Source organism: Gossypium raimondii, chromosome 7 (genome assembly GCF_025698545.1).
Source record: "Gossypium raimondii isolate GPD5lz chromosome 7, ASM2569854v1, whole genome shotgun sequence".
NCBI classification, from domain to species: Eukaryota; Viridiplantae; Streptophyta; class Magnoliopsida; order Malvales; family Malvaceae; genus Gossypium; species Gossypium raimondii.
The window spans coordinates 35,162,987-35,175,830 of NC_068571.1; the positions used below are offsets into that span (position 1 = coordinate 35,162,987).

At 36.7% G+C, this 12,844-nt stretch overlaps 2 protein-coding genes across 3 annotated transcripts; one reads left to right on the forward strand and one right to left on the reverse strand.

Annotated features, from left to right (window-relative positions):
• The first annotated feature begins 602 nt into the window (after positions 1-602).
• Positions 603-5,521, forward strand: LOC105794174 (sulfite reductase [ferredoxin], chloroplastic). 2 transcript variants are annotated; one of them, XM_052633046.1, is made up of 9 exons: positions 603-934; positions 1,300-2,085; positions 2,179-2,475; positions 2,683-2,880; positions 4,182-4,316; positions 4,434-4,484; positions 4,579-4,695; positions 4,782-4,940; positions 5,109-5,521. In XM_052633046.1, exons 1-9 carry the CDS (start codon positions 764-766, stop codon positions 5,316-5,318), a joined length of 2,124 nt encoding a protein of 707 aa, XP_052489006.1. In that variant the 5' UTR covers positions 603-763; the 3' UTR covers positions 5,319-5,521. The 2 variants fall into 2 exon arrangements, with proteins under 2 accessions (XP_052489006.1, XP_012478667.1); XM_012623213.2 differs by lacking the exon at positions 4,434-4,484 and having other exon boundaries at positions 604-934.
• A 55-nt stretch (positions 5,522-5,576) lies between these two features.
• On the reverse strand, positions 5,577-7,920 carry LOC105794181 (phenylacetaldehyde reductase). Its single transcript, XM_012623224.2, has 6 exons — positions 7,690-7,920; positions 7,438-7,607; positions 7,150-7,341; positions 6,393-6,555; positions 6,045-6,231; positions 5,577-5,881 (listed from the first exon to the last, which is right to left on the reverse strand). Exons 1-6 carry the CDS (start codon positions 7,808-7,810, stop codon positions 5,725-5,727), a joined length of 990 nt encoding a protein of 329 aa, XP_012478678.1. The 5' UTR covers positions 7,811-7,920; the 3' UTR covers positions 5,577-5,724.
• Between the last annotated feature and the right edge of the window lie 4,924 nt (positions 7,921-12,844).

Here is a 12,844-nt window from a genome sequence, read left to right on the forward strand (position 1 = left end):
TATTAACTACAAACCGTTATGACCAATTTATTGACTATTAGGAAAATATTTTTTTGCAAAAATTAAAAATTTATTTTTATAATATATCAAAATTTAAAATTTGTAAAAATTCTTTAGTAATGATGATGAATTTTCTTAAAAAAATTAAAATTAAAATTATAAAACGTAGTTTAAGACTAAAATGAAAATAAAAGATATATTTTATTGCATACAAAATAATATTTTAATCTTTAATTTATATATATAAACTTTTAACTTCAATTAATCTTAATTTATATCCACATTATTAGCAATCACAATTTTAAATTATGTAAAAAATGAAAATATGATGTGGAATACCATTTTTTTAATTAAAGTGTTGTGATTAAATTATTAATTTTAGAGTTGGATAAAAATCACCTGAATTAATTTTTTATTTTGAATGAATTTTTATTTAATTATAATAAAAAATAGAATAAATCAAAAGTGTTCCTTTCGGTATTTAGACAGCATGTGGGCCCAGATTCATAAAAGAAAGTCCCGTGCGAGGCACGTGATGATGCACCTTTAGCAAAATCAAACAAAAGCCAGCTCTATTTAGCACCCACAGAGGGTGGATATTTCTGTAACTGCATTTTTATTTTTTCCTTCGCTACAGTCGCTCTCTGCGCCATCTTTTCTTTTTCTTTTTTCTTCATTTAAAGAGAAGGTTGAGGAACCCTAGCTGATTTTTTTTTTTCCAAAATAAAATTGAAGGTTGAGGCTTTAGCTTTCCATTGAGACCATGACGACATCGTTTGGGAGTGCAACGAGTACCGTGATACCCAACGATCCCAAGATTAGAATGCAAAGCTTTACGGGGTTGAAATCTTTGCATTCTATAGCTTTGGCGAGGAATCATCGCGTGTTTCCACTTCCCTTCTCCACTCCTTCTGTTATTACAGCTGTCTCTACGGTCAGTTTCATTTTGTTTCAGACAAAAATGAAATTTAATTTTGTTTTGAATGTTAACTGTTGTTTGGAAGCTAAGTGAGTCTCAGAACATTTTTCAGCTTTTTACAACTTGTATGCCTTTTCACTTTCTTTTTTCTCAGTTTGTCTTTTTTTCTTTTTACAAAAAGGATTCCTTTCCTTATATATATATATATATATATATATATATATATATATTGGTGAGAAAAATTGGATATATTTTAATTCACTGCAATGTATATATCTACGCTAGAATAATTTTTATTATCTTTTTTCCTTGTGAATCTAAATTTGTAAATTTATGTATGAACGTGTTTGTTTTAAATAAGTTGTTGAATCCCGTTTCAGCCAGTGAAACCCGAAACCAGTACAACAGAGCCAAAGCGAAGTAAAGTTGAAATATTCAAAGAACAAAGCAATTTCATTAGATACCCTCTTAATGAGGAGATATTGACTGATACACCCAATATAAACGAGGCTGCAACACAATTAATTAAGTTCCATGGGAGCTATCAACAGTATAACCGAGATGAGCGTGGTACAAGGTCTTATTCGTTCATGCTTCGAACCAAAAACCCCGGTGGAAAAGTCCCAAACCAGCTCTACTTGACAATGGATGATCTTGCTGATCAGTTTGGTATCGGAACACTTAGATTGACCACAAGGCAAACGTTTCAGCTCCATGGAGTTTTGAAGAAGAACCTCAAGACGGTAATGAGCACGATTATTAAGAACATGGGTTCAACTCTCGGTGCCTGCGGGGATCTCAATAGAAATGTGCTTGCTCCTGCTGCTCCCCTGATGACAAAAGAGTACCTGTTTGCCCAGGAAACTGCTGATAACATAGCTGCTCTGTTAACCCCGCAGTCAGGTTTTTACTATGATGTGTGGGTGGACGGGGAGAGGTTCATGACATCAGAGCCTCCGGAAGTAGTGAAGGCAAGGAATGATAATTCTCATAAAACGAATTTTCCGGATTCACCTGAGCCAATATATGGGACTCAGTTCTTGCCGAGGAAGTTTAAAATTGCTGTCACTGTGCCAACTGATAACTCGGTGGATATCCTCACAAATGATATTGGTGTTGTGGTAGTTTCTGATGATAACGGGGAGCCTCAGGGATTCAACATCTATGTAAGTCTACTGTGTGACTTAAGAAATCAAGTTTTTTTTTTTTTCAAAGTGTTTATATCTAAAAGCATCCATTTCTTGTTATTTTCATTGCAGGTTGGTGGTGGTATGGGAAGAACTCATAGAATGGAGGCCACTTTTCCTCGGCTGGGAGAACCGTTAGGTTATGTTCCAAAAGAGGACATTTTGTATGCTATTAAAGCCATTGTTGCTACTCAACGAGATCATGGCAGAAGGGATGACCGTAGATATAGTAGAATGAAATATTTGATCAGCTCTTGGGGAATTGAAAAGTTTAAAACTGTTGTTGAGCAATATTATGGAAAGAAATTTGGGCCTTTCCGTGAGTTGCCTGAATGGGAGTTTAAGAGTTACTTGGGATGGCATGAGCAGGTTTGTGTTTCTATTTGGAGATGTTGTACACGATGTCTTTTGTTTCACTTATCAGTTTCTGCATTGCTTAATTTCTAATTGTGTTTTGATCTTTTGATATTATGCTTGGCCTAGAGTGGTTTCAACTCAAATACGATCCTTAGAGTATACTATAGTGCATTTGATGACCTTCTTGGTCACTTCTGACTGGTTAGAAACTTTTGGCAGGGAGATGGTGCTTTGTTTTGCGGGCTTCATGTAGATAATGGTCGTGTTGGAGGGAAAATGAAAAAGACACTGAGGGAAGTAATAGAGAAGTATAACTTAAATGTGCGAATTACCCCAAACCAAAACATTATTTTGTGCGACATTCGTAGTGCGTGGAGGCGTCCCATTACCACAGTTCTTGCTCAAGCTGGCCTGCTGGTAAGATGCTTATTACTTGCTATAATAGCCTATAGCTTTCTGAACCTTTAGTTTACAATATCTGCAAAAGTTTGAATTGAGCATCTTAATCAGAAGAAGATTTGCTTTGTCTATTGTGTTATTGGTGGTTGCCAATCTTTATAATACAGATTTTGAAGAAATAATAAAATTGATTAATTAAGAATTAGCTGCTGTTGTTAGCTCACTTAAAAGTTCCATAATTTTATGGCATGTTAGTAGCTAGAGAAGACTGATAGTATGGGATCATATGAATGGATGAACCACTTAAGACATTTCATAGAATACCACTAAAAATATTGGACAGAAGATATGAGATCACATTTCGTTATATTTTTCAGTTGCTTTTTGTTTCCAGATGAGAAACCTCAAGGTGGCTTAAGTAGGGTGCTTGCAGTGTGTAATGACGGGCAGCTTAAGGCCCCTAGTAATAAAGGAATGTGAGCATTTTCTTTATGTCTTCTATAAGCAGCAATAATGTGTTTAAGCATAATTGTCCCCAGAAAGAAGAAGAAAAACAAAAAGAGGAAAAACAGAAGAAGGGCTCTGATATGATTAGTGGGATATTGCTCAAATATTGCCTAATGGACAATTAGGTGCATGCAAGCGTAAGATGGTTTTCACCCTTCAAAGTCAAGTGTAAAAAATGTTAATCATTATTATTGTTTCCCTAAAGGCATCAGTTCATGGAATGAAAACCTTGGATTTATTGCAAATCTGCTCTCAAGTTACAAAACCACAATGCTAGAGTAGATTTCACCTATGTTACTTGGACTCTAGTGTAAGTGTCGCGTATGAATATGTGTCTGACTAGGGTATGTTCAATTTTCCTTTTCAAGTTTTTCCATGTATTTGGAGGGTTCTTGGAGAGTTATATCCCTATACCTATGTACAGATATATTTGTAACAAGAGTGTTGGACATGTGTACTTCAAATGAAAAACTTGGGAGTATATGGTTGTTACACAATATTCCAATTGTAAAATCAGATTGCATAAGTATATAGTGTTCATGAAACCCTTCTTTTTTGGTAGCATGGGTTTCACCTAGTTAAACATATTCAGGGACATATGCCCTATGCTGTCTGCACTTTGCTGCCCCCCCTCGCTTTTTTTTCTTTTTAAATTTTCCTTGGGTTGCAGTAATGTTATATGGTTCATTAAGAAGTGTTTCCTTTGCTTCTCAATATTCATTCTAAGAATTTCTTTACCTTATTCTCTCTTATTATGCTATAATTTACACTTCAAATTAGATGTATAGCTGACTGCTGCTTGCTCTGTGCAGCATCCTAAATATGTAGACCCCCTGAACTTAACAGCTATGGCATGTCCAGCTTTCCCACTTTGCCCATTGGCAATAACAGAAGCTGAGCGAGGCATACCTGACATCCTCAAGCGTGTCAGATCCGTCTTTGAGAAGGTATGTTTATCAAATACACACTCTAATTAGAAAAAAAAAGGGACTGGCTTAACACTGAAGTAAACCTGCTGAATTATTGTCAAACTGACATTTAACTTCTCCATTATCCTTTTCAAGATGTTCTGTGCATGGCCTTCATTTAATTCTGTCTCAAGTTTCCCTAATCTAGTCAGTTCTGCAAATCCTCTTCCCTATCTATTATTTAACTTGGTATGAAATCAGGTTCGGAAGTTTACTAAACAGAGGTCTTGCCTAATTTCAGGTCGGTCTGAAGTACAATGATTCTGTGGTGATCAGAATAACTGGCTGCCCTAATGGTTGTGCTAGACCGTACATGGCTGAGCTTGGACTGGTTGGTGATGGTCCCAACAGCTATCAGGTAGTTCAATCATATGAATCGATGCCTTTCCATACTAATCAATTCCTAGCATAACCGGGTCATTGGGATTTTGTTGTTAAAATCAGATTTGGCTTGGAGGAACACCAAATCAAACCCAATTAGCAAGAAGTTTTATGGACAAAGTCAAAGTTCAGGATCTTGAAAATGTTTTTGAACCTTTGTTCTACTACTGGAAACAAAAAAGACAACCAAAAGAATCATTTGGTGACTTCACAGCCCGCATTGTAAGTACTCAGAACAACTATCATGTTTCCATCATCATTCTCTTCAGGCACACTAGTAGGAAAGTATTCTATTTCCTTTGTCAATTTTTACCCATATTCCTTTGTGAGTCATTTATGATACAGTGAACTCATGGCACAGAAACTGATGAGGATGTCGATTTCTTGCAGGGATTTGAAAAACTTAAAGAGCTGGTGGACAAGTGGGAAGGTGTAGTGCAAACGCCACCAGCAAGGTATAACCTAAAGCTTTTTGCCGATAAAGAGACATATGAAGTCATGGATGAGCTTGCAAAGCTGCAAAACAAGAGTGCTCATCAGCTGGCAATTGAAGTCATTCGCAATTTTGTTGCTTCCCAGCAAAATGGTAAAAGTGAATGAGTCATACGAGAAACTATTGCTGCTGCATTCTCTTTCGGACTTCGATACCATTAGCCAACATCTAGAGCGGATGAAATCATTTTGTATTCCAGTTTTGGTATTGTATTAGCATTATACAGGATCTGGATTCTCTATATTCAGGAGTAGTTTCTCGAATTTGCTTTAAAAAATACAATTCCCAGTGTTGTAGTTTTGCGCCTTTAGATATTTCTTCTTGACTGGGCAGGAATTGTAAGGCAATTTCAAAACACTGAGCTATAAACCTAGGAAGGATTGAACCTGGATAACATAGCTGATTGCACAGTTCTTTCCACAATTATCCATTCAAGTAAAGAAAACAAGAAAAGTGTGACATCAAAACCAGAAACAACGCTAATATATGTATTATAATAGCGTGTAGAAGAAGCTAATAAAGAGAGGACAAATGGACAAATCCCTTCTCCTTCAAGCTTTCAACTGTTTCCTTGAGGCTGACATCCAAAGGAATGAATTCTATACCCAAGCTTTTTGCTTTTTCCTTCGACACCTGATATGTTGGCACATACGGCTTGTCACCTGCACATCTGTCAATTTTTTTTTTATCAAATCACCGCTGCTTAAGTATACATCCCAACCTCCAGCATGTAACATAACACGCAAGATATCATTTTAGATTAAAAACAGAAATAACAAATCATGGCGGGTTGATATCAAGTGTTCGGATTGGATCGGAAGTTAATGACTTACTTTTGTGGAAGTTGCAAAGAAGGATAGAGGTGGTGTAAGATGTTGACAATTTCTGAGTAATGTACAACCCTCTCAACTAAACAATATCTACCACTAGCTGATGGAATCTCAAATGCCTGGATATGTGCAGTTGCAACATCCTTAACATTTACCCAACCAAAAGTTGCATTGGGAAAAGTTTCTGCTCCTGCACAATCAAACAACAGAAAGATCGTGAACAGAAGTTGTCTTTGTAATTTTCTTTGTTTAAATTAATTTTCTCCACCACTGAGTTAGAAAATACTTACCGCCATATATGATGTGAACAACAATGTCTAAACGGAGAAAGAAAATAGTGGCCTAAAATACCTTTAATCAAGTTTAAAATTGCTGCAGCACTGGTGTTAAGTGTTGGCTGTAAAAGAGGGCCAATCACCATTGCAGGGTTTATGGCAACCATATCAATGCCCTTCTCCTTTGAAAATTTCCAGGCAGAATCCTCGGCCATTGTTTTTGAGACTACGTACCATAGCTGAATTAAAAATAAATAATAACCAAAAAAAACAAAACATTAAGTAAAAAGAGGACAAATTTTCAGCATTAATTTACATATATAAACTTATCACTCACTTAAATGTTAGGGGCTGTAGCATGAACAAATTGTATAGTTCACAAACATAGAAATGTAATGCAAATTATAGCAGCAACAAGGCAACAACTAGCCGGTTATGCAACCTTGCAAAATTTGTTCCATAACGTGTACTCAAACTCAAATATCTGAGACTCGAAATCTGCAGAAGTGATAGGATTGGCATCCATTCTAGTAATATGATAGAGCAAGCATATAGGTTTAAGAGTTCATAAACTGGATAAAGTTCACGTTTGATACAAGTTGGACCACCAATCATCAAGCATGGATTAAGATATTATGAAACCAAATGTGAAATTCTGAAAAACTTATCTTGATTCTTCATGATCGTATTCTTATTTGTTCAACAACAAAACTATTGGCATCAGTATACAATCCTTTTCTTGCTCAAATTTCCATAATTATTTCAATATAACAGGTTGAAGTTGTAAAAGAAAACACAAAACATTCAGCAGATGGGATTGAAGACATACGCACCTTTAAGCCCTTACAGTAATCAGGATCGCTAAACCAATTCTCGTCAACCACAACATCGGGAGTTCGAGGTTTTCCGTTATATGCGACTGCAGCTATAGAAGATGTCAATACCACTCGTTTAACGGAAGGGGTCTTAGCGCATGAGCTCAAAACATTCAGTGTTCCCTTCACAGCGGGATCGAGTAATTCTGCCTGATATCATGATAAACAAAATTCATAACCTTGATTGTATATAGGGTGGAAAGAGAAGGGGTATATTCAATGTAGATCAAGGATGTAAGGGTCAACCTGTGGGTCAAGGACATCGTGATAGAAGGGAGATGCAGTGTGGAAAACACCTACACAACCTTCAACCACAGAATCAAAGGAACCTTGTTCCAATAGGTCTGCTTTGAACAACTTGAGCCTGCCCTCAGCACCCTCAAGTCCAAGCAAGTGTCGTGTCTTCCTTGGATCATCTAATGAAATATCACTTGTAAGTAAGAGCAACAATGAGTAAAGCAACAACAAAAAAAAAAAAAGCATGAAAAAGGAACAGACTTGGGTCACGAACAGAGGCTTTGACAGTGTAACCACAAAGTAGAAGCTGCTTAACAAGCCATGACGCGATGTAGCCAGAGGCTCCGGTTACACACACGGTTTTTCCTGCGCCGCTGCTCATTTTCCTCCCTTTACTTATTTATTTTTGGTGATTTTTGCTCTATTCTGTGGCTGTCAATTGCATGCCCTTATCTTTGTTTCCTTCTCTTTATTTTAGTGTTTGAAAGAGCTTTTATCATATCGGGCCGAATCTAGATAATAGAACTCATATATATTTCAATAAAAGTCACATTATTTAATTTAGTATCAACTTTATTATATAAAAAAGTTCGCCTGAGCTATTATTTAATCTTTTACTAACAAGGGTATGAAATTAAATCCAATTTAAACTTAATCTCAACGGTAAACCAAATTAATTTTTGTCATTTCACCAATGATTTAATCTATCTGTTTTTACTATATTTGATAAGAAATGTTGTATCACAGCCCATTATTTATTGCAATGGGCCTAGCCTTCTAGGCCCATCCTATGAGTTAAGGCTTCAAGTGTGTGTGTGTTTTTTTTATATATTTAAATTTTTTTAGAGTGTATTTGGATAAGAGGTTGGGAAGGAAATTTTCATTTAAATTGAAGGTTTTAAAATTAAAATTAAAATATAAATTTATTTTTACCAATAAAAATAATAAAGAATTTTAAATTTTATTAGCTTATATATATTCTTCAAAGATTATTGGCAGATTATAATTTTTTTTTAAAAAAAAAACCTATGCTCTTTGTGCCATTATGCAAAAGTAGGAATCAAGGCACTCCTTCTATGCAATTAATTGGGAGGAGAGTCATAAAGAAAGTTGGGGTGAAGGTGGAAGATCTCTCTAACCATGATATAATGGTCTTAGAGGATTCCAAAAGCCCTTAAATGTGATTTAAAGAGAAATTAGTTAGGTCTTCAAGTATGCCATAGATAATAGGTGATTTTATTCATTACAATGATATCAAACTTTTAAATAGTTCTGAAGATGAAATTCCATTCATATAGTTTCCTGATTGGGTTCATGATCTAATGGAGGACAATTATTGTTAAACCTTTAGGAAAGAAACCAGGTTTAGTTTCTTATTGAACAAATACTATACTCTTTCGAAGCCAACTCAACAATTTCAATTAATGGACTTAAAGAATGATTATTACTAAATAAAGTTTAGATCAAAAGGGAATTATATGAAAGTGTTTTCAGAAGTTCCCCGGATTCTCTTTAGTCAACATCTAATGTTGCAACCATTCTTGACTACTCAATGGTATTCACATCAGGTTCTGATGTGTATCCAGTTATTAGGTTTGTCCAGAGCAATTGTAAGGTAATTTCAAAACACTGAACTATAAAACTAGAAAGGATTGAACTTGGAAAATATAGCTGATTATATCAGTTCTTTTCACAATTCTCCATTCAAGTAAAACAAAAACAAGAAAAGTGTGACATCAAAACCAGAAACAACGCCAATATATGTATTATAATAGCGTGTAGAAGAAGCTAATAAAAAGAGGTCAAATAGACAAATCCCTTCTCCTTCAAGCTTTCAACTGTTTCCTTGAGGCTGACATCCAAAGGAATGAATTCTATACCCAAGCTTTTTGCTTTTTGCTTTGACACCTGATATGTTGGCACACACGGCTTATCACCCGCACATTTGTCAATTTTTTTTATTATCAAATCACCACTGCTCAAGTATACATGATGAAGTTAGTTCCCATGCATCATGTGGAGCAGCAAAGGTGGCAATGTAGGTCACATACAACAAGAAGCACAACATGCAGTCGAGCCAAGCTTTGCAGCAACTGAAGCACAATGCTACTGTTCTGTTTGTTTGATTTAGTTACTCTAATGATCATTTTGTAATCTAGTTAGATTTAAACTTAGTTGGTAAATCTTTTTGATGTAATTTCAAATGTTGATTGACTAAAATTTAACAAAGTAACTAGTGCAATCTAGTCTAGCTATCTTTCAATATATTAAGTGGTGTTAGGTAAATGTTTAGGTAGTATTTTGACTTGTAAGCTTGACTCATACTTGATATATGTAATGGCTACTTGCCAATGTTTGAATTAATGAAAAATTCAGCTTGTTTTCATTCACATACCCTCTATCTTTGCTTACAAACAGAAGAAAGGTTTCTACTTTGTTTCTTCTCCAAGTCACGAGGCTTGCTGACCAAGCCAGGCTAAATCAGCTTGCTTACTTCCTTTAACACCAATAATTGGTATTTAGAGCCTTTGTCTTAGTGGACTTGTTGCACGGGAAACACAATTCGAATGGCTTCTTCAGGCTTTTCTCCAACAGCCCCACTAGTCTTCAATGGAGAGGGATTTCACATCTGGGTGGTCAAGATGAGGACTTACCTGCAGGCCTTTGATCTGTGGGAAGTTGTAAACATTGATGCTGAGCCAGGACCACTTAGGGCCAATCCCACAGTGGCTCAAATCAGACAACATGCTGATGAGAGGACTAAAAGGCACAAAGTCATGTTCTGCATTCAAAATTGTGTGTCAGATATCATCTTCACCAGAATTATGGCTTGTGAGACACCAAAGCAAGCTTGGGACAAGCTTAAAGAAGAGTTCCAAGGCACAAAGAGGACAAGGCAGCAGCTGTTGAATTTGAGAAGATATTTTGAAAACTTGAAGATGAGGGAAGAAGAAATAGTAAAGTGGTATGCAGATAGGATCATGGCAGTGGTCACCAGCATAAGACTCCTTGGTGAGTAGTTTGATGAAGCAAGGATAGTGGAGAAAGTCCTCTCTACCTTACCTGAGAGGTATGAGGCAAAAATATCCTCCTTAGAGGATTCAAGAGACCTAGCTAGCATCTCTTTAACTGAGCTAATAAACTCATTCTATGCTCAGAAGCAAATGAGAGCTAGCAGGGTCGAAGAGCACCAAGAAGGTGCCTTTCAAGCTAAGGCCCGAGAGTCCTCGAGCACTAATGTCTTCAAAGGTAAAAAGGCTTGAAAAAATAGGCCTAAACCTGATGCTGCAAGAAGGGAAGACTAACTTTGTAGACACTGCAAAAGGCCTGGTCATCCAGAAGAAAAATGCTGGTTTAGACCAGATGCTTTATGTCAACATTGCAAGAAAAGAAGGCATGTTGAAAGGGTCTGCAAAAACAAGGGCAAACCTAGGCAGATTTAATTACAACAGAAGAATGTTGAAGCTCGTGTGGCAGAAGACAGTAGTGATCATGAAGAACAGGTCTTTGCTGTGTCATGCTCAGCTAATCAGAAGAAGGGTTCAAAAGGCTGGCTGTTGGACAGTGGTTGCACTAACCAAATGTCACCAAATGCAAGCATTTTTAAAACTCTCAGGAGGAGCTGCAAAACCAAAGTGAATGTTGGCAATGGTTAATTCATAAAGGCTGAAGGAAAAAGGGGATATGCTAATATGCACCCCTGCTAGCAATAAAATTATTTCAAATGTGCTGCTAGTACCTGAGATTGATAGGAATCTTCTCAGCATTGCTCAACTGCTTGAGAAAGGCTACTCAATGGTGTTCAAGGGTAAGGAGTGCCAAATAGCTGATCCAAATGGATCAAGCCTCATGACAGTCACTATGACTGATAACTGCTTTGAAGTTAACTGGCTAAGTGACTCAGAATACTCAGCCTGCATTGCCTCAATTGATGATTCCAAGCTTTGACACCAAAGGCTTGGGCATGCTAACTTCAGATCGATGGCTTAGATGGTCTATGAAGATTTGGTTGAAAACTTCACCAACTCAGTGAAGAATGATGAAGTTTGTGAAGTATGTCAGCTAGGAAAACAAGCAAGACTGCCATTTCCTACCAATAAAGCCTGGAGAGCCTCAGAGAAATTGTAGCTGGTGTACACTGATGTATGTGGCCCAATGAAGACTGAATCACTAAATTGCAACAGGTACTTCATTCTTTTCATTGATGATTGTACAAGATATTACTGGATTTTCATTTTGAAATACAAGTCTGAGGTAGCTCAAGTATTTTTGAAGTTTAAAGCTGCAGTTGAAACAGAGACATGATGTAAATTGAAGTCTATAAGATCAGACAATGGGACTGAGTACACCTCAGCTTAGTTTCAAGCTGTTTGTAATGTTGCTGGTATCAAACATTAGCTAACCAATGTCTATACACCTCAGCAAAATGGGGCAAGTGAAAGAAAAATAGAAGCCTTTTGGATATGGCAAGGTGCCTTTTGTTTAAGAAGCAATTGCCCAAGACCTTGTGCGGTGAAGCAGTCAATACTGCTGTTTATATTCAAAACAGGCTTCCATCTAAAGCACTTGCCCACAAGACACCTTTTGAAGCTTGGTTTGGATTTAAACCATCATTGGCTCATATAAAAATCTTTGGTTGCTTGTGCTATGCACAAATACCAAATGTGAAGAGAGACAAACTGTTAAAAAGGGCCTCACCTAGTATACTGGTAGGCTACAACTCAGTTAAGAAAGGTTACAGGATCTTGGATCCTTCAAAAAATAAAATCCAAGTGAGCAGAGATGTGGTCTTTGATGAACAAGGTTGCTGGAATTGAGAAAGAAATGAGCTAGAAGCTATTTCTGAAGAGTTGACGGCTGATTAGACTGAACCTAATCAGTTTTGTCCTGAAATGGACATTGATGATGTGCCTATCAGGGGCACAAGGCTCTTAGATAAAATTTATGAAAAAGCACATGTTGCCACAGTGAAACCAAGCAGTTTTGAGGAAGCAGAGGCTGCTGAAGGATGGATGCAAGCCATGATTGATGAAATCAGCATGATTCAGAAGAATCAGACATGGGAGCTGGTTGAAAGGCCTGCTGACAAGAAGACCATTGGTGTAAAATGGGTCTATCGAGTCAAACAAAATGCTGATTGGAGACTAAATAAATTGAAAGCCAGACTAGTTGTCAAAGGCTTTAGCCAAAGATATGGTCTAGACTACTTGGAGATTTTTGCACCAGTAGCTAGGCTTGATACAGTCAGAATGTTAGTTGCTTTGGCTGCACAAAAGCAGTGGACCATTCATCAATTGGATGTGAAGTCTGCATTTCTTAATGGCTTCTTGGAAGAAGAAATTTATATTGATCAGCCTCAAGGATTTATTGTATCTAGCAAGGAACACATGGTGTACAAACTCAAAAAGGCCTTATA